The 27,297-nt window shown below is 35.0% G+C and overlaps 1 protein-coding gene across 2 annotated transcripts; it reads left to right on the forward strand.

Moving 5' to 3' along the window:
* The first annotated feature begins 1,637 nt into the window (after nt 1–1,637).
* LOC128677645 (growth arrest-specific protein 1-like) lies at nt 1,638–20,411 on the forward strand. 2 transcript variants are annotated; one of them, XM_053758633.2, is made up of 3 exons: nt 1,638–2,065; nt 11,468–11,701; nt 16,649–20,411. In XM_053758633.2, exons 2-3 carry the CDS (start codon nt 11,471–11,473, stop codon nt 17,114–17,116), a joined length of 699 nt encoding a protein of 232 aa, XP_053614608.1. In that variant the 5' UTR covers nt 1,638–2,065; nt 11,468–11,470; the 3' UTR covers nt 17,117–20,411. The 2 variants fall into 2 exon arrangements, with proteins under 2 accessions (XP_053614608.1, XP_053614609.1); XM_053758634.1 differs by lacking the exon at nt 1,638–2,065 and adding an exon at nt 7,469–7,619.
* The last annotated feature ends 6,886 nt before the right edge of the window (nt 20,412–27,297 follow it).

The following is a 27,297-nucleotide window of genomic DNA, read 5'->3' on the forward strand; positions in this document are numbered from 1 at the left end:
CTGCTATTGTTTTAATAATTTAGTTACTAACCTTTCTTCAGAGAATTTTTATCGATGATACCATCTGCAGTGTCACATTTTGTAATTTTTGCGCGTCCAAATGAGTCTGATATTATTAAAATATCTGTTCCCACTGTCTGTTCTATAGTACCTTGCAACCAGACGTCGGTAGGAGTTGGTTTGTTGACGAGGTTGTTAATTAAATATTTTCTTGGACAAACAGACATTATTATGAATTAAATTAACACATAATAGGTGGTTTATATATTTACTCAGTTTGAAAAGTTCATGACTGTACTGTTATGATAGGCGAAGTTGTAGAAAGGAAAAGCAAACAACTTGTTACAACTGTCAATGTCAGACGGCACGGCAGTCAATAGATTTTTTATCTTATTGCAAAGCAAAGAACGTAAACGAAGATTTGATCGAGGGCAATTTTTTAATGAGAAATGATGAAATCAGTTTTCTAGCTTGAATTGAAATAATGTGGTTTAGTCAGTTGTTTTGGATAGTATCAGTAGATATTTAAGTATGGATGTAGGTTCGATTGATATTGCTTCTAAATAACAAGGTTTAGATTATTAATCACAATCTGTATGAGAATTCAGATCTAACAATATCAAATAATAATGATAAGTGCAGCAACTGTTTGTGATCGACGACTACTTTCTTCCGCTATTCCATCACCGCCACAGATCATTTAACCTTAAAGACTCGCATAACCGGCATATCCATTCGCCAAGCTTATGTCGTGACCACATTACCGCTCAACATTGATCCTTCGTGCGACTACCCTGGCTATCATACTAATCATAAGTACTTATTTCTTCGTCGAATCCACCATTTTAATTGCAACATAAAGTTAATTAACCCTTCGGACCAGAAAATAGTAAAGACAATTGAACAACAATAGGATCGCAGTCCAGTTCGAGTTAAATTATTTTGGAATAAAAACTTGCCATGCTCAACGTATTATTTGTGGTATAGGTAGGTAAGTACCTACCTAGTAAGTAAAGTAATAAGCATGGAATTAGTAGGTACTTACAGTATGTACTAGTTCCATAATAGGTATCTACCTAACTAGGTACTTTATTCAGGTATTCGCCGGGTCAGTCATATAAAAAAGTATTTAATAAAATCATTGAGATGTAGGTAGGTACATTAATTAGCAGATCATCATAGGTAGTTCCTTTACTAAATGATCCGGAGAGCTTAAAACCACTCCACATCTGAGCTTCCGTCGTAACAACTCAATCAACGCAATTTTAAAATAAACCTTTTTTGTACAACACAAATGCCGGCCTCGCCGAACAAAAAACACGCTCCGACGAAGGTCCCGGTCCCGATAATGACTTTCTCAAGAACTCGTTACATACGAACATGTAGGGTCCATTTTAAACCGAATATGTTATTTTGAACTTTTATAGCTTGAATTTCTTTACCTACCTTAAATGTTAAGTAAGTACATTTAATTTTTTTTTGCAATATCTTAATCACCTTTGTTCCAATTAAAGGCATGCCGCCACACGGGCTACAAGATTAAGTTATTTCATTAATTTACTTATAAACACCCACCAGTTCAAGACAGCCAGAGACCGGTCGGTAATAAAATCATAAAATAAAAGTGCAACGAGTCTATTTCGTTCAGCTAAGTTTATTCCGAGAAAGCAAAAGCAATAGGAGTAGGGATAGGAAGGGAAGATGAAGCTGTCATCTCGAGTCGAGGCGCGGGCGGCGGGTCCACAGATTATGTGCCGCACCACAACACAACTCAATCTGCCGCAGAGTGTATTTTAACTCAATCGAAGTCGCGCGCGCGGTCTGTCGCTGCGTCCTTTACGCATTTTCAAACTTTTAAAACTAATACGAAAATTCCTGGTTTAAAACTAGGAGTGATAACAGAAACTGCAGTTGTAAATAAAATATAGTGACGGTAACTAGTGACATTGTTTTATACTTAGTGCTACATTTTTGGATGATTGTTGAAAATTAACAAAAACTGGAGTTCCAATCTTTCCAACGAGAGCAAGCCATGTGAATACAGCGGAGCAGCCGTCTAAGATTTGTACGTGTATTTATCTTATTTTAGCTTTATTGTAAAGTTTCTAATATTAGACCTATTGCCGGTCTATTGCATGCGGTATCCTCATATCGAAGAGATAAATTATATTTACGGAAGGAATAAGAATATTTTCTCTCATAATAGTATTTAAGTCAGGATAAATGAATAAGTACCTACTAAAAATTGAACCTTGCTCAAAATACCTAAGCCAAAGTCAGACCTTAAGTTTGTTTATACTGGATCGAGAAAGTGCCTACTTACTGTTCGTAGAACGAAACATTCTCATTTGTCTATTTCACAAGTCAGTAACGCAAAATATAAGCAAGTTAGCGGTGGACTATTCCGCTAACTTTCATTATATTTTGCGTCAAGGTACAATTATTTGTTTTGAAATTATTTGTTTTGACGCCACTTTTACAAACTGTCTCATCGTTTAAACTAGGCTCCTCATGAATTGACTCCTGTTATTTAGCATTTCTAAGCATAACCCAGCCATAATAAAGCCAATAACTCATGCGAATGTTCAGCGACAATGAATAACTGGCATGGCCCATGTTAAAGCATTCTATGGAGCATTAGCATAGTCGTGATGAAGCATAGAAATGATCCGATTGATTGGATTCGTCCGACATGGACTTCAGCCCAGGCTTGCTTAGCTCTAAGACGTGCCCGGCACTAATAAGATGTGCTATTAACTGCTTGACGTGGATATATTGCCCAACAATGATATTTTGAGTTTCGGTGACATATAAAATGTGTTTATAGACGATCTTAGATCAAGGGTATTAAATGGTTATCACTATTGTCGAAAACAAATTATAGTAGGGTAATAAAGAAATGACAATGAGATGATAGACTGTGTGTTCCAAGTTAGTAAAGTTTAAATGGATGAAACGATGATGGGTACTGTCTATTTTAGCAGACCGATGTCTACAAGATAATTAAACAGATTTGCACTAAACACCTATTTTTACAATTAGCTAGCTTGTATAAAAATAAACAATTATTTTTATACAAGCTAGATAGTGGGAAGTTAAGTAAAAGAAAATCTCATTGTAGATTCGGAAATTTTTATTTTAAACTTATAATAACGATATAATAACATCGAAGTTATTTAATTTCATTAAGTAATAGTAGAGGCTTAATCAGCAAAACCCAAAGAACTACTTTACCTACACAATAGTTAATTCATTTGCAATTCTTAATGTTTTCCAAGGCCATTCCTTAACTTTGTTGATTGTTTGGTTGACGTTTTTATTGCAGACAGCAATTGTTTTCAAGTCTACAGACTTAGCTATGCGTACGGGGTACTCATTGGCGCCAACTGATTTATAGCATCACGTTGCCCATGATAATGTTGCTCGTAGTGTCTTTTAACTTTTAGTTCTATTTGTACCTCTACTATTCCAATATAATGTTCCATTTAGAATTGATGAACTGGCATCAACTGTACATAATGAAGTTGTCGAAATATAAGTTGATATTGTAAAGTAACAAAATATTTGAAATCTTACAAAACGCGATGAGCAAGGTGTAGAAATCCATGATGATGACCAATGGTTATTGTTTGGATGACAGAAAATTAACAATACAATGCAAAGTCAGAGCAAACCGTTCTCGGTTTAAAAGGCTATTTGTATAACGACCGTAACTTAAGTATTCTAAGTTTCGCTAAGCAACTGTGAGCGGAAAATTATGCTAATCTCTCAGCATAAGGATTTAACAAAAGTTGTTTGAGTGAAGACGTCCAACAAGTCGGAATTATTTTACAACAATTAAAATGATTTACCTCAACTATAATTAGTTTTACCTTCAGCTTATATAATACTAGCGGCCCGTCCCAGCGTCGCTCGGGTAAAACCATATTTAATTAAACAGTTAAACATTCTTCTTGAATTATATTCTATTTAAAAAAAACTCACACTCAAATTCGTTGCGTAGGAGAATACCTATAGGTATCTATCATAGTTTTAAAGATGTAAGCATACAGAAGACGGGATTCTATTTTGTTTTACACTATGTAGTGAAGATATTTAGTGAAGAATTGACAAATATCGTTCCATACATACCCGATAGAAATTATACAAGAAGACATGCATTTTGTGTTCCCTATTACGTAGGTATTTATTAACTGTATGTTTTAAGTGTGTGATTCTACAACACCTCTGTTGCTCTTAGCCACATGAAATCTGATCAGTACCTACAGCTGCATCCGAAGTCTCTAATCTATGTTTGCTCTAATTATGTGGATGACTAGTCTTCAAGCATCTCATGTTACGTGACGTGCGCTATCTGCTGGATTATGGTGTACTAGTGTGTAGTGTTGTTGGTAGCTCTCTTCTGTTTGTTTGGCTAACTTTTGATTTGATAGTGTCATAACATCAAGGGAGATTTGTTTATAATCCGTCTAATTGAGGCACTTGATCCCTGTTTTCCTATTGTTTTCTATAGTAGCATGAACAGTCACACAATTTATATAGGTATACCTATATAAAGATTTGTTTTCTTGAAAAGAGTCTACATCTACGGAACAGTTTGTTTTAGTTTCTATCGGTGTATTCGGTTATATGTGTTTGTGTACAGTGTATGAAATTTTACATCAGTAATATACCTGATATTAGAATTTATTTTTACTTGACCGACTTACCATATGTGTTCGCTAATGATATTGCAATAAATTTGGCCGCGTTGTTTTGAGTTCGGTCACGCGCTGCCGTCTCGACTCTCATTTTTGGGGTTCGAAGTTCTCAGAATAAGAGGAAATCAGAATAACACGTCAGTTGGGGCATAGTAAAAAATACTGTCAAATAATAAATGGTCTGCTGCAACATGGACCCTCACAGCTGCTTGCCACATGTCTCAATTTGTCCCAGCGTAACCTTTTTTGGTGATTTATGATTTCATCCTTCAAGAATGGCAGCTTGAGGTGATCGACAAATTGTAAATGGTTATCAGAAATATAGGAATAACTTTTACGCCTATAAGTACGAAAAGTATTTTTAAATAAAAATAAGAATATATTTAGGTAATTTATAGAGGTATAGGTACCTAACCTATACCTACTTAGATAAAACCAAAAATGAACAATGCCTCAGAGGAAGCACCTTAAAAGTAAGTACCAAACCATTTTAAAATTAAAAACTGTCCTAGCTAAGTATATCTACTTGAATGTGTTTTGACAAACAATACCTAGTAGCTATTTACAAAGGTACCTACAGTTTAAATTTAAAGAGCAGCTAATGTCGTTCATTTGAACGCTTGAATAGACAATTACAACGGAGTGTTAGCAGCTACCTGGCCTGTCTGTTTTCCTTTTTTTGTGCTACTGGTCTACACTATTTAAACATGCTCCTGGAAGCAGATAAAAAAGTCCCTTTGAAATTTATTGCATAAGCTACCCCTTACTCAGATTTAAACCCTCAAAAGCCTCTTTTGCGCTCACGGTTGAAATAATGTAATTTTGGCACACATCTAATTTCGTTTAATCTTTGCGGCTGCTGATAATATTTCACGAGTACTTCTAAATCCATGACTGTAATTTATCTAGTCTTTTTTAATGGATTTTTACCTAATATTAGTAACACTTCAGGTACCTACAATAGCTTTTTGGGGAATAGATACTTATTGATTCTTCAAATGACTTCTATATATTTAAATCACGGAAACCTCATCGTCACATGAGTATTCTATTAGATTTTAATGTGAAAATTAAAATATGGACTTGACTTGCTAATTGCCGCAACTAGCCTAAACCCTGTGCTACACAAGTATCGTGGGAAAGGACTAAAAAGACAATAAGCCCGCATAATTTGTAAACAACGAGCTATTACAACTTTGTTTACAATGTGTAACGATGTGTATTACAACTACTTAGGCTTCAATTACCTATCACACAAGCACTTTTAAAACTATCTTGAACATTGTTCAAATAGTCGATGATTTTCTTTCTTAATCGTGATACTAATCGATATATTTCTTAAAACACTTATAACCTAGCGTTGAGCATGTATAAAAAAGTGATGACATGAGAATAGAGGAAGCAAGTGCGATTTGTCAGGATCTGTTATGGAAACATCACTTTAATTATTTAACACGCATATGGTACCTACCTATTTACTTAAATGGTTACTTCATATTTCCATGACAAATATCTACTTTTAAAAACATAATAATCACAGTACATATATTACATTCTGTCGTTTTTACTACAGTCAAAATATCCACATTTAACAAAGCCCAAATTATTTTCTTGTGGAAATATTATGTAACCATTTACTATAATTTTTCCACAACGAAAATATAATGTCTCCCTGTCATCGTTGCTTCGATCTATTAGTAGTTAGTATAAAATTAATTGATACATATGTAAAAGATTTAATTGCGTTTAACTTATTTTTCAAGGGAAAATTAATTAAAAGAATATAAGTGCCATTTTAACTAAATGTTGTTTAAAAGTACAAGTCCCGATTTATAGGTAATAATATACAATTGTCTCATGTAACGGTCCTTCTTTTAGCTAGGTAGTTACTAGATTGCAGCAAAAAAATATGCCCCTCGATTCTTAGAAATATTTGCTTCTTTAGAATTCTACATGGTTTGCATGGTAATATGGTAATATCGTATCATAGAACATTATGGCAAGGTTAGCATCCACATTTCAAAGAAAAATACTCGACTCTTTAACCCTGTAACGGTTGTGCATAACGCAATTTTAAGAGCATTTTATTGCAACTGCAACGAGTGTAGGTGTCATGTAGACCTGCATTTCTAAGAGATACTTGTTTCTACAGAAGCATTCAGGTATCGCGGACATTAATCTGGTCCTATTACTAAGAACTCGCGTGCTTTGAGGATGTATATTTGCATAGGGTTTCATTTAGGCGACTCATGTTGTACAACCGTTAAACCACATTCTAAATGTTAGCTGATTGTAAAATTATCTCGTCTAAATTAGGCTATAGTGAATTTAAATAAGTTAAGAAAGGGCCAAGATTTCTTCGCACTTTCGCACTTGGCACTTTCGGACCTTACAGACTTATTTTCTTTAGTAATACTCCCACCACTTATTTTCATGATTCCATTCTTGCTTGATGCAATAATTTATTTCATGATTACATTCTTTCTTGTTTTGTAACCTAAAGTTAAATTAAGATATTACAGAACCACAAGCACAAATAAAGCGAGACAAACAAACGCGATAACCCATTAAACAGTTACAAGCAACACACATTCGCCAACTTAACGACACATCAAACCAATATTACAAGACCTCTCATAAATTAACCGTTTTCAGATTTCATTAAAGATTCTCATTTTAAAATCTGAACCAGAGCTCCTTATATATCGGTCGGTTTAGATAATAAGTGTCAAAAGTAGTGATAAACGTTATCAGTTGTGTAATTAAGGCGAGGAGTGATTAAACAATCGCTTATATCGTGTTTAGCAATGTCTTGGAGTCGTGGCCTATAGTAAGATACTATACTGCAAGTTTTATCCATGTAGAACGTAGTGCTAACTGTTAAAACAACATATTTAATTATCACGTTAAGTGCAAAGGGTAAGTAGTTCAAAATGTTATTGAAACTTGTGTGTTAATCGTGTCAGAATCATCGATATATAATCAGTTAATTAACAGTTGCTATTGTCGCGAATTGATTTTAACACAAATCAAACAAATTGCAATTTGATGAGTAAAGATGCATTATTTTTTCTTCATCCTGAACAAAGTTTTACTTATTCAAAAAATAGACAGATTGCCAGCTCTATGATGCTCATAGAAGATAGATATTCCTCAGAACACCATCACACCAGTGGTGGTTATTTAAATAATCCAAAAAACATGATTTGTTCCACAAATAAACCCAACAAATCTAATACTATACCACCTAATAATAAATTATTTCACCATTGGAAAGGTATATTCTCAACTTCCAACTCCAAAATTCCAACGGGAGCAAAGCCCCAGGCAACAACTAGTACCTATATAAACTGTTGTCCGCGGCTTACCATCGGGGTGCCATCTTGGAATTGAAGTTTGCAGGTCAGCATACGGAAAACCTCGCCGCTTCACACGCGTAAATTTTCCACGGGAACAGTTATTTTTCTGGGATGAAAAGTATCCCTTCTCCATACTATAAACTCATCTATGAAAAATAGAGCATGAAGAGGTAACAAACAAATAAACTTACTTTCGCATTTATAATATTAGTTAGGATGGGATGTGGCCTTCGCGTATCTCAACTTTCTTGGCTCTGTCTACTTCATACGTAATACAGGATATAGATGTGATGCTGTATCTGTACTTATAAAAAAACCTTATATCTACAGCATTTCTCAAAATGCTGATACCGAAAAATACAATTTTTTATGTTGGTATTCGAAGAACGAGATCCCCTAAGCCCATGTTTGTCCTGTAGTTGGCGCCTAACGACACGCAATTATGAAGGGCGATGCTGGCCCTGTTTGCGTCCCTATTTAGCATGCAGTAGGTAGATGATGCTTGTTTACTGAACTGCGGTGAGACGAAGGCATGTGAAGGAGTATTTTAACATTTGGGAGCAACTCCTAACTCGTGACACAAAATATCAGCTGATCCATAGGTACATTTTCCACAAGTTAGGACGTACCTATTTGATTTTGTATGAACCAGCTGATTTAATTTTAGCGACAGGTTTTGTTTGATGAATGAATATACTAATAATAATAATAATATAGGTACTAGATTAGAGCGAAATACATTCTTAAGTTGGGTTACCGTCAGATAGGCTGTAGATCGTTAAACCAAGCTGAATTTCAAGATTTATTTTATACGCAGACCTCAGGCGTGTACCTATGTGTCATAACTGTAAATGCAACCGGGAAGACGCTTACATTATAAAAAGTAGAGAAAGTCATAAAAGCAACTTTTTATTTTGAAAATTTTTATTTTGAAACCAAACTTGATGATGTAAATATACTCGAGAAACATCTAAGAAGAGCATTTTCTTCCAAAAAGCGACACACAGATTTGTGTCATTTCTCCAAACCAACGAAGCGATGATATTGTTTGCCATCTTACGAAACGCAAGCGCTTGTGTGAACAATTACTAGCCCTTTTCACACCTCCTCGATAATAGCCAGCCGTAACCTGTAAAAATGTCGCTGTGATGGATTCTTGGATCTTTGTGTTTTGGTTCTGGCGGCTCAAGTTGTGTGTTGTAGGCCGTGGAAGACGGGCATTTTCGTGGGTCACGGTTTGAAGTTCTATGGAATTGTGACGGTATCAAACATGAGGTACACGAATTTTCTGGGTATTCCATAGAATTATAAAATAACTAAGTTAGTATATTTATTTTGATGGTAATATTATATTATACATTTTGGAAATAAATACTATTTAGTTATATTCTAAATCGTACAGTGAAACGATGTTGTGCTCGAAATATTACACGATCTTATTTAATTTTGGCCTTGCATTAAAATCTCGTGGTTTTTCTTTATTATTTGTTCTGTTTTAATATTAATATTTGTTTATCAATACAGTTTGAAAGATTTGTAGACAATTTTTGACCTGCCAATTAGAAAAAAAATATATCTACAAGATGATTATCAGCGACCCAAAATGACTCTTGGGCCAAGGCTCTTGGCCTGTGAAACAAGAACGCGCACAAATCAACAAACAAATCTATGTATTGTATAGACAGCAATCAGGTTCTACCCCTACAAGACCATGTATAATCACCGTTTTGACCATGTTTTGTCTAACAAAGTAACTGAATTATGTAACAAGTCAAATAACAAATATCAAGATTCTGGCTACTGTCTACCGTAGAACCTCACTGTTGTACAAATAAGGCTAAAGCTTTTGAGAAAAATAATTGTCATTTTAATAAGGCCGGCCGGTCAGCGCCTTCTTGTTGGACGGACATCTTAAGTTGTCACTTGTTTTTCTTTTTCTTTTTTCATCTATTTCGGTCGACGACCCGTGCTTTTTAAAAGGGCTGACAGATTAAAAAACTTTTTGGCTAATATATTCACCAGGAGTTTCTATCAACATTTGACTCTTAAGAAATTATTAAAAACATCTATGGAAATTAATATAACTTACATAATATAATAAAACTGAATGTGCAATAAAGAGTTTATCTATCTATCTAAAAAATTAAACTATTTTCATTTTAAATGATAGACCCTAAGAATGTTTTATACTAAAAAAAAAAAAAAGAAAATTAGATATATAAAAGTTTATATCGCAATGCTGCAAAGTATATAACGTAGTCAATAATACTTGAAGAATGTCAACAACCAAATAAATTGAAACTATAGCACGTGGATCAAGTTTCGGAGAGGTCGAATGGTTACGATGCCTTCAAGTTTCAAGTTTCTAAGTTGGTCTGTGTAAAAAGAATCAAAGTATAGCATACTATGACTATGTCATTTTCTCAATATTTTAATTTATACTTACTATTAAATAGGCGAATATTTTTTAAACTTAATTTGTACTTACATAATTTCTCTTAGACTTTAGCAAATATTCGATGCCAGAAGTATTCTGTGATTCTACGAAAATGATTGTAAATTGTATTTCACTATTTAGCCCACAAACTCCGTCTAGAAAACATTTTATTTGGCTTGATGCCAAGTAAAAATATGCGTGACTGTGAGTTGGAAAAATTATGACGTTCTTAATTGTGGAAGTATTTGTAAGATCTTGTACACAAAAATAATAATTGTGGATTGATTCCTATTTATCAATTAGGTTTATGTATTTAAGTAATAAGAACTATAATAATTTTAACAGCACTTTGAAATATAGAAAATTTGGACAGCCCTAGGCAAATGTTACGGTAAAAGTGTAAGTTAGTAGCGAGTGACAAGTGGACGTGAGCAAAGTATGTTTGTTTTGAACGTGGCCGGCGCAGGCGCAGGTTCCGAGAACAAGCGGACAGTGCCTCACGGACAAATCTATTGTTCCAGCTTAACGCTTTCCCTCGAGTACATCACAAACATAGTTTGGTCAGATTAGATCATGATGACTAATTTTAATCAAAGACATATATACAATGTCGAATACAGAAAGTTGACACTTATATGATTTTACTTTTAAGTCAATATAATTTCTATCATGCGCATGGCATGCGCCATAATGAACGGAAGAATCAATACAAAACTTTAGACTTTCCCGTTTCATTATTTTACCTTTTATACAGAGGTATAAAAATGTATATAAGCCATATTACAACGACCCGTGGTCACCGAGCGACTGACTGCAGAGTCGCTGTCCTGGACCATTCGGCCTAAGCGAGGCCAACTATAAAGCCCTAAGCTTGGCCGCATACTGGTCGATAAATTACATAATAGCCATTCGGACTCCACATTAAGAAGATACAGTACAGAAACAGTTGTTAATATTCTCTCTTCTTGCAGGAGATGTGGTTGGCAGCGGCGGTGGTGGCATCCGTGGCGGCCGTGGCGCGCGCCACGCTCTGTGATGAGGCTCGTCTGCGGTGCGCTTACCGCTCCGGCTGTGGTACGGCCCTCAACAACTACATGCTATACTGCAACGACGTGCTCAGTCGGCCTATGAACTGGTGTCCTGAGGAGTGCGAACACGCGTTGATAGCACTCACGTCTACTGAAGAAGGAAAGGATTTGATGAATGTAAGCATTGCTTGTTATGTCTCTCTACTTTATCATTATGGCGTATCAAAGCGTCACTTCTAATCTATATTTTTGTGGAGTTTATGTTGTATTTGTGGTCTTTGTAGAAGCATGGTCTCTTAAAGATGAATCATTGAATTCGTTTCTTTAGTCGTTCCATTTTGAATTTGGACCTGGACTATAGATCTGTACCTGGACAGGCCAGATTGAAATAGACGAAAAAAAATTTTCATTTTTGTTGTGAATTTTTTTCTCAATAATGAGATTTCTTAATAATCTCAGATAGGTAATGTAACTACTGTAGCATTATCAGCTAACCTGCACCCCCCTCAGGGATTACAGGGAGCTGAGCGCAATGGTCCCAGTATGGATTGATCACCCGTCTAGTGCTCGCACAGGCATCCCCAAAAAGTAATATTTATAATAATAATAACTACTGTAGCATTAGTGCACTGCAACGATGTATCCGAAATATTTCAAAACTTAGTCGTAACTTCAACAAGACAAAAGGAAAGTCCAATTTATCAACATTACTTACTGACAGCCACAATGTGAACAGGCACATGAGCGTCAAGTTAAATTGCATCTCGTTGAATCAAACGCAACAATCTCGACTTGTTATGGCTCTGACATCAACGTCGTGCGTCTCAATTGGTGGATAATAAATCGGGGCCCAAGTAGTGCCACAGAATTTGTAGTGCATTATTTTAATATCTTAAACACGCCCCGGAGATCGTGTATGAGTGGCGCTGTCACGCTTAATTAGGGTTGTCGACGAATTTAAAACGTTAGAAGCGTTATGTTAGGTCTAAACATTATTACCGATACGTTTTTGAAGTTTAATGTGTTTTGAGACATTTATCAACAACAATAGACACAAATACTTAAAATAAAGTAGAACTTCATTAGAAGACTGGTGTAACATATCTACCAGATTTTAGGAAGCTTCGTTTCCAATTAAATGATTTGTATAACAATGATAAGTATCGGCAGCCAAAAGATAAACCATAAACTGTCACTGGCAACCCTAAGTGCGATGCATGTAAACAGACGGCGCAATAAAATCTAATTTAGACGTCGACGGCAGATTTCTCTGCGCGCGCGCACCGCCGAACCCCGGTTGACGACCCCACGGCCTGCTGGAGAACAAATGAAAGGACAGAACAATTACTTTTCTCCTTTTGTCTATTCTTTATATTCCTTCTATTCATTGGAAAAGTTCTTGCTATGAAACAAAAATCCATTAATTCATCACATTGGATTTTTTTTCATAACAACTCACAGAACTATATCGAGATATATATGTATAGTATATGTTCATAATTCTGTAGGGACAACGCTATTAGATCTTTTTACTTGATTCTTATTGTAGACATTCTTACTGATTACTTTTAGTTGTCAATTTGCTATGAGTTCTTGAATTTATGAATTTATCAAATAGCCTTTTGATAAATACATCTCTCAAAATTTGCACGTTATCTTATTTTAATTTTTATTTATTTAACAAGCGGCCCGTCCCAGCTTCGCTCCAGTAAAATCAGAACACTAAACCTTCCTCATTATTCAGACTATCTATTATTGAAAACCACAAGAAAAATACTGTGTAGTAACTTTTGAATTTAAGACAGGTAGACGCGACAGAAGACATTGTTTTATAATATGTAAGGATATCTGTTTGTATTGAATACTTTTCCCAATATAGACATCCATCTGTTTGGTAAATAATAAACCCGCTGATGATAATCTATTGGTTTAATTACTCCGTTTGAGATATTTAGGGCAATAGGGTATATAAATAAATTTTGAAATGTAATTTTGAGGCAAGTCCGTAAATGGGAAGAGGCCAGATTAACGGTACTTTTATGTTAAGTTGTACTTAGAACAAAATACATAAAACAAAATGGTAGTTAAATATATATTTTGTAAGAATTTGACCATGAATTATTTTATTATAGGTACTTTAAAATCATGTGAATATTGTGTAATGATTTACCTAATGTAATGGCTTAAGAGCCATAGGAGGATATGATGCCATTTGTCGTTTAGATAAATCATTAAACTTTATCCAGCTCCCTGAATTACTTATTTTTATTTATTGAGATATGAGATCTGGATGGAACATAAATCATATCTGGTATGATTTACACTGTTCATGTACCCACAATACATTAAGATCTATTTGTTTAGTATGAAACTAGTTTGCTATAAGTTAATCGTTCGGTAAATTCATTCTTCAGAAGAGTTATGTATGTAAATATACTAATATTTATTCATAGATAAAATTCATCATCGTAATGCGTATTATTTGAAATTTCTGCTATTCGTTTTTCATTATAATTTGTTAAGATATTATTTTATTGATAAAAAAATTAATAATAAGGTACATACATACAGGTGTATACGCAGCATGAGACAATTGCAAAGTTCAACTCAATAAAAACCCTTTTAGTCCGCATATCTGAAGTGGACCTCCCAGCCGGCGCAGGTGTAACTACGTACCTATTGACTCATTACAAAATCTTATATTGTCACATTACTAAAAATTAAAGTAATATTTAATAATAATTATTAAAGGCAACTTTTAAAATGCCACATTACTCATTACCGTTTGGATGTTTATCTATAGTAGCCTACTAATCCTACAAATATTTTATAATAATACAAATTTCGCACCTATATACGCGAAATTTGTGAGGATTGTCTGTGTGTGATTTGTCTTTCACGCGAAATCTACCGGACGCATTGTTATGAAATTTGGCACACGGGTTGAATATATAAGTATAAGCTGGAATAACACATAGGGTATTTTTATCCCGAAATTCTCACGAAAGCGAAGCCCCGGGTTGCAGGTAGTATGTTACAAAATATAGTATCGCTGAGTTAGTGTCCCCTTTGGGGCTAACTTATTCCGTATTATTTGTCCCAATATATTTATTTAATACTAAAGTAGAGACCTGACGAGGCTGGTTATGTTATGGTCGATGGTGACCACAACACGTACAATTGCTGATCTGAGGGGTTAGTGCAGGTTTGCATTTCACTTCTCATCATCGAATCGATTCGAAGTGAGACATTGCGCCATTGTGACGCCACGACAACCACACTGCAGTGTGATTGATTCGCTACGTCTCACTTCGAATCGATTCGATAATGAGAAGTGAAATGCTCGCCTGTTCCGGATGAAAAACCTGCACTCGTAACTTGATGGCTGCTTCTTGTGAAGCTATTGAAGTAGCTTGTTTCTGGCAAGAGAGAATTTAGTAGCCAGTATTTTAAGCAACTGATGAGAAGGACGGAGTTCCCGAAATTCGCACAGAGCTATATTGTACATTTTGTAAAAATATATTGTACATATTTCATGCTGTATTGTTTATTATTTTTTATCACAATTTTTTTTGATAACTTTCTCATCTTCCTCAAAAGATTATGGTCTCACAATCTTAGTCTCATAATGTTACTGCACTAACTTTACTTTCTTTTCGATATTTCAAAATAGAAGAATAATGCCCTTCAAATTTTGCGAAAAGTTTGCAGAAAATATATTTTCGTGTAGCACTAAAATTATCAAGCTAGTTAGATTTGTATATTAATAAAACCAGATGTCAAATGCAGGCATGTAGTCTTTATAGCCACATACTTAGATAGTAAGCAATGGCTGCTCTTTGAGCGGTGTATATATAGTGATGTTCGAAAACTGGTCGACTCGGACCCTTAATTATGTCGTCTCGAAGCGGCGTGATTATTGTACTACAGTGGGTTGGGTAACGAACTCTAGGGTTACCAAACGAGGAATTCTTATTTGAAATTTATCGTGTGAGATGTGTATTCGGACACATCCTACTTAAGTAACAAGAATTTAGTACTATGATTTCTTAACTAATTTGATGGTCAATCTGATGGATTCTTCATAGTAATAGAGTTTTCTCATTTCAAATCAAAATGTACTAGCTAATGGTAATGGCTGGTTCTGTGACTGAAGTAGCTGACTTGATAAATAACACGTCATTGCTCTGACCTTCAGTTTGGTGTCTCAAGATAGTTCTCATCGAAGTATCTAAATTTCAGAATCAAAACATGATTGTCTGAAAACGTTGATTGCCAAAATATTTTTTAAAAATGAAAACCTTGTCTCATGCTTCATCGTTTCTATTGAACCTGAGCTTATCTATTACGCACGTTCAATTTGGTTATTTTGGTGACCCTATGAGAGTCGAAGGAGCGGCCGCATACAGCCTTGAGGTTTGACGTCTTGATCGAGTCTCGGGACCTACCGCAGCGGCGCTCGCGCAGGTGTTGCCCGAAACAAAAAACAAGCGTAAGACGGCGGCCCCTTATCTCCTTGCCGAACCTAGACCCAATCGACCTTAAAAACCATTACTGTAACGAATTAGCATATTCGTTACAGCCAAAAGCCAAATTTTGTGATGGCAATTATGATTTAGGTAGAATCCAAACGACTATAATTCACCATAGTAGATATAGGCACCTATAAACTTGACTATACTACTTGGGATTATTAGCTTCTGTATTTTCTCTGAAACATATTTTACCAATTTTAAAACCCATGGGCGCGAGTAAACACATAAATATGCTTATAAATATAGTTTCCGTTCAAGTAATTCCAATTTAAATATTAATACGCGCCCATTCGCTGTAGATTATGCAAATTCAAAATGTTTCTCATTCATGAATGTAGAATTTTATGATTGTGCTACTTTGCTTGAGCCTACTTATATGAATATCGACTGTGTGTATAACTGTACTTTGATCTAACATTGTAGTTAGTGATTTCATAAAATTCCATAGTGACCATGATATCGTAAAAAGTTTTACAACCGTGAAAAGTTATTACACGCGTTGTATACTACTGGAATTTATTATTATTTACTATGAAATTACGTTTCGGATTTAGAGTAGTTTTATTTATTTGTTTTTCTCTTGTTACAGTGCCAGTGCAACAACGAGTATTGCAGGGAGACGAAGCAGCGGATTGAAGTTTGTCGAACTCAAGTGTTGAAAGGGGCCGCCAACGTCACGTCATCCTGCCGACTCTCACAGCTGATCTGCCTCGCAGACTCCCAGTGCTCCACTGCGTTAGACTTCTACCATAGACTCTGCTGGTCTATGTATGAAGGGAGGAAATGCTCGCGAAGATGCCGAAATTCGATTACCATACTCAGGAAACAAGAGAAGGCAGCGGCACTGACGTCTTGCAAGTGTGATGGGAATGAAGAATATGACTGTCCTAAGATGCAAAGCAACTTTGCGAGATTATGCTTCAAGCACAATTTGTACAAAGGAAAGAAGAAAGTAAAAGAGGAACATGTTCCAGAAGTGGTTACGGCAGCTGCCTCATTAATTCCTCTATCACAGTTATTGCTTGTAGTGAGTTATTGGACTTGCACTCAGTTATAGTTGGAGGTCTACCTCGAGAACTGTTATGAAATACTTTTATTGTCAATCCAATCTCCTATTTCGGAATACGAGCCCGACTCGACATGAAGGTATTATGTCTTAATTTATAGCATCGAAGTACAATACTTTGTGTAAATATGTGAATAGTTTAGTTCTATGAGGGAATGCAAGGGTTAAGAGTATTGCAGAAGTTTTTGGAGTGTGTGTCGCGTGTGCGCCGCCCACGGCCGCGGGTGACGGCTCTGCTATAAATATTGCCTCCTTGGTGGTCCGGTGACAAATGCTGGCCCGTTCCCGATGCAGCGTTGCGCCGATTGATCTAATGACTTCTACACTTGTCGCATTATCGGATTATCCCCATGCGTGATTTTAAAGAAGTTGGTATTTATGTAGTTATAGTAAGTTCTGTTTATTTGGGTATATCAATTTATGTGGCGTCTCATCAATTTTATTTACTGTCTCAATACATACTTTATAAAATGGACATTACGTTTTTCTTTGCTTTTCACAAGGAATGGAAAACCAAATTTGGACATATCAAATACGCACATTTGCTATAAAGTTGATGTTGATTGTAAAGTGATCGTGACGATTCAATACAAAATTAAATTGCTATGGCTGAAAACGGTTAAGTTTTGATGGGATTTTAATTTTTAATCATGATGAGTCCCGGCTAGGAAGTGGATGTTCTAATGACATAGTCGTACCCAATTCCGGTGCGCGCGCGACACTAATCGTGCGAGTGATGTAGGGCCACAGACATGTCACCGTCACCACGGACATCGTCGTTTTGTTAGCATCCGTTTGAACATTGTTCAGTTTTTTTTTGAACATCAATAATTCTGGGAAATTATGAAACATTCTTTTATATTTTATTTTTTGTTTCTAAACAGCCAGTAACTTCGAGTATTTCGAGATGTCGTTGTACGACGTTAATTTTAATAATAGGTAGTTCGAATATATTTAGGTTGTCTTTCTTTATTTACATTTTTGTCACATTCTGATGTGTGTTTGGCACAGAATATCTATTGTCAATTACACGACACCATAACTCACCTTCCCGTACGAATTAAAGTTGGAAAATCATCAAAAATGTATTAAAATGTATCAGTCAAATAATATTTTCTTTAGAAATGAAACCAACACAGTCGATGGAAGTATCGAACTAAAATATATTCGTGGCGAGTGCTAGACCGGTTCCACGGCTGTGGGCGTGCGAACTGTTATCAAATAAACAAGAGCAACTCGCTGTTCTGTATCAAGTGTTTCTTGAGAGACGTCGATGTTTTCTTTCGTTTTCTAAACTTGTATTGTGTTTAGGTATTTCATATTTTTTTATAGGAGTTTGAGTACTAGGTATTTCATATTTTATGTAACATTCGGTAATAACATTCGGTATTTTTATGAATACCGTTCTACAATCGTATATTAGTAAATCAACTTGAACGTAATAATGAGATTATTTATTTTCTGTGAAAATGGTCGAAATAATGTTTTTTAAAATCTATAAATCTTATTTATCAATTCAAACTTGAGTAAAGGAAAATCAACATCGTCGGTTGAACGTTCTGACTTAACATAAGGAAGTATATAGATATTCAACAGCATTCTTCAATGCATTAACGGAAAATGTATGCCATGTATTCAAAGCAATGCAATAAAGGTAACTCTTAAAGTCAGAACGTGTACATTTAATGGCCTTTTTAACAAGTTATGCGCTAACTCAGAAGTTGTACGTCATCAAAATTATACTGTGTCATTAGCAATTCATCTCAGAGCATTTCTTACTAATGTTTTATCGCACAGTACAGCATGCATATTGTGGCATGTGTGGCAGTCATGGCTGTTGTCCGACATTAACTGGACTTTTTTCAAAACGTCCACTTTCAGCCTACAGTTCTTCTTCATCCTATTTAAAATAGGTATTTTGTCGGTCTCATTATGTAGATGTAACGCTATAACATATTTGGCCATGTTGTCGTGTTAATGTAATGACTTGCCATTGCCTTTTCTATTTCATCACACACTAGCTGATGGATTACCAATGGTTTTCCTTCAACGAAAGCACATGGTCTATCGTAGGTACATGAAGTAGATTGTTGTAATCAAATTATTTTGCAATAAGATAGTGTACCAGGGACTATTCGCGCATAAACTTCGTAAAAGCTTACTTAGTAATCACTAGACTGGACGTTTTGATAAGTCAGTATAATCAGACCTTAGTCTGCGCCTGCGCATGGGGCAATGCAACGAATATGAATGAACCTCTCGTAATGTGGATTTTATAGCGCTGTAAAACACCTAATGTATTTGCAATTCAGACGCTAATGTCGTTTATATGAAGAGCTTTCTATGAGCTTTTGCCGCACATACGAATGAACTTTCACTCTGTAAGCAAATCGGATTATTTTGTGGGGAGTTTAGGTTTTTTTCGAAATGGAGATAGATATTTGAAATATTCGTATATAATAATAGCATACTATATATGTATATTTCAAATTCATTACTAACTCCATTTTACACATATATTAGTAGGTTTACACCGTACATATATGTTTGTACGGTATGTATTAATATTTGTGTACTATTTAACATTTTACCGTTTATCAAAAATTATTACTCATATGTAGGCAAGAAAAAAGTAATTTTTCTAAAAAAATCCCACCAATAAATACCATGGAGAAAATAAAGTTTAAAATAAGTAGTGTTCATTTTTTGTGTTTGTGTATTTCTTGTTTGTATTTATTAAATGTCTGTTTTGTCTCAATGCTGTGTTGAAGCGTTATTACTTGCTGTATGTGGGCATTTAAACCTAAGTATATTTTATTGTAATGTGCAGTATTTTCTGTTTAAATTAGGGTGACCATGATCACTATCCGTAATGACCGCAAAACTCTTAACATTACGGTGGCCATGGTTCACAAATACATTCGTACGATTAAAATTAAAGATCCATTATAAATGAATTTAGGATAATTTTAGATTAGTTATATTTTTAGTATACAGGTTTTTCAAACACATTAACCACAGTTTACCAAAGTGAGATTATTAGATTATTATAGCTGTAAAAATGTTCAGTAGCTTAGCCTAGATATACTAAATAAATATGTATATGTATAAGATAAATTCGTACAAAGTATTTTTAGCATTATGATAATAATTTATTGAACTAGGTAGGTACTATCGATATTGTAAAAATTGTTGCTTTGTTTCGTTTTTTATAAAATTATTGTAAGGATTTTAGTTGTATTTATTTTTACAAAATTGCAATAAATATCTGTTTTCTTAATATTAAGTATTTTGTTTTTCTTAACGATTACTTAAATCCTTCTTCCTCTTTCCTTCTTTCCAATCTCCCATTAGGTATTAGGTATTTTCTTTCCATAAAATTCCACTAGTACATATACTTATATGTAAAGTTATAATAATAACACTTCCAGAATTTGCGAACAAAATATAATTTAAAGAACATATCTTACAAAAAAAAGTGACTGTTGTTTTCAGTAAATCTCCTATATACACACTATCGATGCCACTGAACTTCATAATGAGTTATGTCTGTTGTATGTACCTAATTGAAGCCTTTTATAACGCAATTGTCAACCACGAAAACTGTTCGCAACACCTCATACACGTACTGTATCCCATGCACAGTCTCCGCTGTGCCGCATGCTAGCGGATCTCAACGCATTCCTGAACCGGGAACCTGAGTGTGATGTGTTCGTGGATGGATGGAAGACGCTTGTCAGGAATTGTTTGCAGTTTTGTGAGATTTACGAATGTGAGTCAACGTGTTTAGGATGATAATATTGTGTTTCTAATAAGGATACATATTGTGTACCGTTGTTTTTAGCTAAATAAATAAATAAAACTACAATACCTACATAATACCTATGTATATGTCAGGTAATTCCATTTTTGAACAATAAAAAGGATACGGATCCGAAACTATTACTTTCCTACCTTTAATACATACCTACCTTTGATACCTACCTTTAATAGTAAATTTATCAATCTATATAGTTTAGTGGTTAAATAACAAAAATATTATATAATACGTTTGTTCTGTTTCTATATTTATATCTGTTGAACAGTATCCCAATATTGTCGTTGGATATTACTTGTGTCTTGAAAAATAAAAGTAGTGTATGCTGGAATTTAGCGATGATCTATCCATAAAGAGTAGAAAACAGATTTTTAATGAAAAAAAATTTTTACCATTGCTATGCCAAATAGAATGGTCAAGCAAGGGTCAAGAAAGATTGATTGATAAACACCCAGTGTTGCCAGCCAAGAGGACACAGCGTCCTCATTTGTTATCTCTTTTTATACCGATTGTAAAGTTGAAAAAATTCTAGCGTGAGCATGCGCAATTTGATAAATAAACCTTCTTAAAATATTGAAGTATACATATTTTATTGGACATATAAAAACTGGTATGATATAAAATATTTTTTGCTGGCATTACCCCCGGCGGCGTTGCGCAAGTTAGCACATCCGTTCCCATGGTCGCAGATCTACTTTTGCCAAAATGATCACGTACGGACCATCCATAAGCCGGGCCTCTTAACTCACGGAAGGACCATCGAGGACACTTTTAATTTTTTATCATAGAAAGAGAGGATTAGCTACTTATGTTCGAGAGTATTTTTTCCGAGGAGGTGTATCCGTCGCAGATGCAGTAGAGCATGTGAAAACACGGCTATTTTGAAGTCTCGAATCAAGCTTTCGTTGTGTAATGTGTAAGGAAGGATAGTCGAAATATACTAAGCGTGTTTTTATTAGTCGCATCAAGATCAACAAAAAAGATAAAAAAAATAAACATAGCATTAAATCCTTAGCTTGGAGTGGAGTAGTTGCAAGAATGAGCAAATCGTAGTAGAGACTTACCTACGTAAGTCCTGACTTTCGAAGTATCTGCCATTTGAAATATAGTACTATGAACGAGATATATAGGTACTATAATTGTTAATATAACAATAATATAAAAGACATGACATAAGAGCCATCGCTCATCATCAATTCCCGTCATATTTCCCGCTACAATTCCTCTAATCAGATCAGTGAATTCGCATATATCGTCCAGCACGTGAGCCCTCGCCAGCCTCTGGGTGGTCCCAATTACAACAGCCATATTTCCACGTATGTCTTACGTAACCTTAATTATTACTGCTTCAAGTAAAGTTGACCATTGGCCGCCTCAGTTTGATGCTAGACAAAAAACCACCGCATTTGAACGCATGTTTCTTTGTGAAATATCATTATATTTCACAAAGAAACATGAGCTATGAGGAATTCTTAAATTGGGATGATTTCCAATTTGTAGTCACGGTATTTTCGTCTCATTATTTTAAATTTGTGAAATAGATAACATCAAAGAAATCTATTTTAATACTCTTTTTGTGTATAACCGACATATTTAGAATTCACAGACATAAATAATACCAATGTATTATTTATATATACAGGTTATGTAGTAGTCCAGTGACTACTTGCATTGTCAATTGGTCTTTTTGGAAATCTTTGGGAGGTGCCTATGTCCAGCAGTTGGTTTGGTAGTCTGAGATGAAACATAAACAACAAATTATAATATGTCGTAGTAGACATAATGATGTCTGGGGCACCTGAAATATATCTATATAAAATAAATCTATACAATAGTTGTATTTTTTTTTTGAAAATTTATGGATGAGTAGGTTAAGTAATTATATATACTTACATTTATTATGCATGTAAAATTGCATCTTTCTCATAGATTATCTGATTATCTATTTGTTTATAACCACTGATACTATTTCTAAAACTACTTATCTTAATAACTGAAATTCTCTACTTACTCATAAAAAAGCCCACAGAAGCCTGTTGTAATAACCATGAGGAGCACAATAATGCCTTGGCAATTATGTAGTGTTTATTTCTTGGACGTAAACAGTGCAAGTACATGGGTACCGCGGGGCCAAATGAAGTCATCTCAGACCACCGCGCGCGGAGTTCACCCAGGGTTGACACTTTGCGAAAATTTAATTTATTGACAAATTAAATGATCAACAAAATTATCTTCAACAAAAGTGGATTGACAAGAAAAAGATTGGTTATACATTTGGGTCAACATACTTGTACACAATTAAGTGTATAGATGAAAGAGAGAATAAGTCGATATTGGGCATTATTGATTCCTTTTTGTTTTGATAGTGTTTTGTGGAAGGCTAATGTTGAGCTTGTCGACACATGGAAAGAGAAATTATGATAAAATATCAGAATGCAATATATACATATATATATTGTATATGTATATATATAACTGTAATGAAGTGGCAGCCCTATGGCCGTCACGAATCACCACGCCTCTAGCATGCCGCACGACCTGTCTGCACTCCCCCAAACATCTGCAACTCGCAATTCCGAGTTATTTCTCTTTCTCTAGAATTAACTGCTGCCTGTAATCATCTTTTACGGTAATGTCATCATCACTAATGACTTAATATAGTTGGTTTAAGGAGCAGTCTGCTTCTCAAATCGTACTAAGCTAATAAGCGTTTGTGAGTTTGTATGTTTGAATCGGGTAATCTCCGAAACTACCGAACCGATTTCAAAAATTCTTTCACCATTAGAAAGGTACATTATCCCAGATTGACATAGGCATATATTTTACCTCAAAATTCCCACGTGAGCGATGTCCCGGGCAACATCTAGTGTTATATATTTTTGTTTCGATTTCACTTGTTTTTCCAAAGGAGCTATTGGTCATTGGTTAAATTGATGTCTTTGAAGAAAAGGCAACGGTGAAGTTTGTTGCGCCACCGTATACTTTTGGCAGTAAACTTAGATATTCGCAAGATGTTCTATTTTTGACGCCATATTAAACATATAAGAAATAACGTTATACGTATTCGTAAGGATTTAGTTACTATTTCGACGTATATAAGACGATAATCAACAATGCCATGTGCTGCCACGCAACGGTGTATCGAACGTAAACGCCATTTCGGGCACGCGCCCCACACAGTGTATCAAATCGTGGGCCCACGAGGAAACTATTCCATTTGGGCCATAATTACACCATCATCAACGATCATTATGGTCACCAGACCACCCACGACCATCGCCTCCGTGCAATCGCTCATCTAACATGAAACAAGAATTATATCTGTATTATATTTGTACTCTTTTTTGGATTTTTCTCTTATTTAGGTATGTATTAACATAACAGTTCAGCATCTAAACCCTCCCAATACATCGCAAATTCGAAGCACCCACAAACCACCATACTCAGAGACCACGTAATGTACCTTGTACTCGTATGTCTCTGCAGACATTACCTAATTATGTAATTAATCTAAGGTATCATACATTTTACAGTCCTCACGTGTGACAGTCTTACACAACATACACACGATACGATTATTGTGATCTGTAATGTGTTCTATCCAAATTGAAGTTTCTTCTTTAATTTTAATAATGAACTAATGATTGTACTTTATCTTATATTCTGTAGTAGGGTAGTAAACTTAAGGGTGATAATTAAGGATTGCATGATATATTATTTAATAAGAATTATCACTATCTTTAATAAGAATTATCACTGTTCCTTAATTACCCTTACATATTATAAAACTACATTTTCTGCATTACATTTTTCGATTTTAAAAAAGATTCAGGTCAAATTTTCTTGAAAATCCATTCAAGATAGTTCTCAATACTAGGATCGCAGTAATCTGTCAAGATCAGTCAACACTTCGAGTCGCAGGAGCAGGAAACTGGTCAATGCTAATACGGCTTTGGACAATAAAAGTAACGCCAGTAGTAGTACTAAATCGGTGCGGCGGACCGCACCGACTAGATTAGGTAATTCCCTTGAATTTTGTTGACAATGTGGCTTTGGACTTGTTCTGCGTAAAAAACGCACTTAATGTTATATTTCACTAAATAAATACATTCTGTTTTATATTTGGTTAGGTATATTTATTTTGAATTTAATGGAAAATGTTTTAAATGTTTATAATAATAAATAATATAAATTATTATTTTAACTTGCTAAATAGCAAGTTTTAAAAGTAATGAAATTAAGTACAATATTAACATAAAAAATGTAATAAAACAAAACTGATACACAATAAATATACCTACATATATATCGCTTTTAAGAAAATCCTCCAACTTTACTGCCCATATTTCAAAGTGTCGGGTGAAACTACTTACTCGGATGGTAATAAAAAAAAAGTAAAACCGTAGGGCCATATTCCCTGATATTGAACTACAGTTTTTGAATAACTGCCTTGAAAATGACGCCGTTAAGTACTAAAACTATAAAGCGTAATCTTTAGCGCGGCCGTTCGCGAGAACAATGGAACTTTTTTTGCGATTCCGAAGGACTTACGTCGTAAAATCCCGCATTAAGGTGCCCTTCTTAATATAATTTATAGTTTTGGAAAATGTTTACAATAAAAGGTTTTATTTCGATCTAGGGCTGCAATAGCTTTTGCGTTTTGTAGAATACAAGTGCAAGATTTGATTGTAGAAATCAGCTTGTTTAAGCCAATGCAGTGGCAATGGTCATCTTCCTGCATGTTTATGTCATATTTTTTATGATAAGTAAGAGTTTATTAGCGGAAATAGTCCAGAAAACTTACATTACTAGCATACCTTCTTTTAATGCAGGTTAAATCTTATTAAAACGTTCCATGTAAGATTTCATCTTTTGAATAATTTATCGCAATTTGTCATCGTAAAATGATCGGGAATAATGTGAGACGGCAACCCTACAGACACAGATAGACTCGTCAACTGATACCGAATGGCTATGGTATAAATCATTGGGTTTTTATAAAGGCATCATCGCCTGCACGCTGTCGCGGCGGCACTTCAAAGGATACTTTGTTGAAGCCGAAGCTATGAGGTCTTCATTAAAACCTTTGATCTATCGCTGGATGATCGATCGGATTGGTTGGATTCGATTGCTTAAAACAGAAATAATGGATATAACGGAACTATAATTGTCGATAGATTTCGTTGTGGTTGACAAAGAGAAAGCAAAGATACAAAATATAGTAGTGATGGAAGAGTGAATCGTAAAATGCTGAACTTATAAAAACAATCTCTTAATTATACAGCATATGTATGATATAATGCAAAGGAAACGAAGCATAAATAGATGGTACTTCTTAGTTTTCTTTTATGTCAAAATATATAAGTAGGTAATGCAATTTCGAGAGGACTTACGTCAAGCCTCCAAATAGCATATTTAGAAATATTGAAAGCCAACAAGTGACTTTGTTACTTTTTGTGCATTCTCCTGCTTTAAATCCCTGACGCGGTTTTTTTTTCCCTACTAGTCTAGAAAATATGCAGTGTTTAAGGATAAACAAACTGATTATTAGTTCGGAGAACTTGTTTTAGAAAAAGCTGATGCCGGTGGATCCACGCAAAGTTGCCGCCTCGCCGCCGCCGATAGAGTCATTATGTTCCATTATTGGACAGCGCTGCTCAAACTGTAAAACAGCAATTGCAAGTACGCATCTGAAGTTAAGAAATAGTTGAAGTTTTTACTTCAATTAGTATCGAGTAGTAGTAATAGATTTATCTACCTATCCCTATAAATTTTAAATTTCAAAATTATCACAGAATAGAGATCCATGAAGGATAAATTGAATTGATTGAGATAGTGGGGAGCTATAGAGTGACATAGAAAATGCATATTGACGCGGGTGGAGCAGAACCTAGAAGCTATTTAACAAATAATATAAAATGGACTACATTCAACAGCCCGCACTAAGCTCGTATCGCTGGTCCGATGGAGACATAAAACGTACACACCCAGAACCGCAGACAGAGACACATTTGTGATCAGAGGTCAAATATGCCAGCGCTAGTAATCGAACCCAGGACGTCCATATGGCGGCTGAGGGCGCCACGAAGATCGTCAAATTTGTTTGTTGAAGTTTGAGAAGCTCTGGCGTTCCTTGGCTGATTAACTCGTCGTGAGCGGGCCGGAGGGGATGCGGTTCAGGCGCAGCGCGTTGTACCGCACCATAATATATATCATTTTCTTACGGCTCGCTTTTTACGTTTCCTTTGCATGTCCTGATGCAGGCGCTACCAGAACGAACCGATCACTTTTTGTGTTTATTGCTCAGTCACAGTTGCTTGTAGATTTGTTCGCATCAATAATTTTTTCTTGTCTA

Source organism: Plodia interpunctella, chromosome 18 (assembly GCF_027563975.2).
Source record: "Plodia interpunctella isolate USDA-ARS_2022_Savannah chromosome 18, ilPloInte3.2, whole genome shotgun sequence".
NCBI classification, from domain to species: domain Eukaryota; kingdom Metazoa; phylum Arthropoda; class Insecta; order Lepidoptera; family Pyralidae; genus Plodia; species Plodia interpunctella.

Bases quoted from the DNA above. Each gene is read 5' to 3' on its own strand.
- LOC128677645 (XM_053758633.2), top strand. From the start codon at position 11,471: ATGTGGTTGGCAGCGGCGGTGGTGGCATCCGTGGCGGCCGTGGCGCGC. The intron at 11,702-16,648 runs GTAAGCATTGCT...CTCTTGTTACAG, and splicing joins AAGGAAAGGATTTGATGAAT to TGCCAGTGCAACAACGAGTA.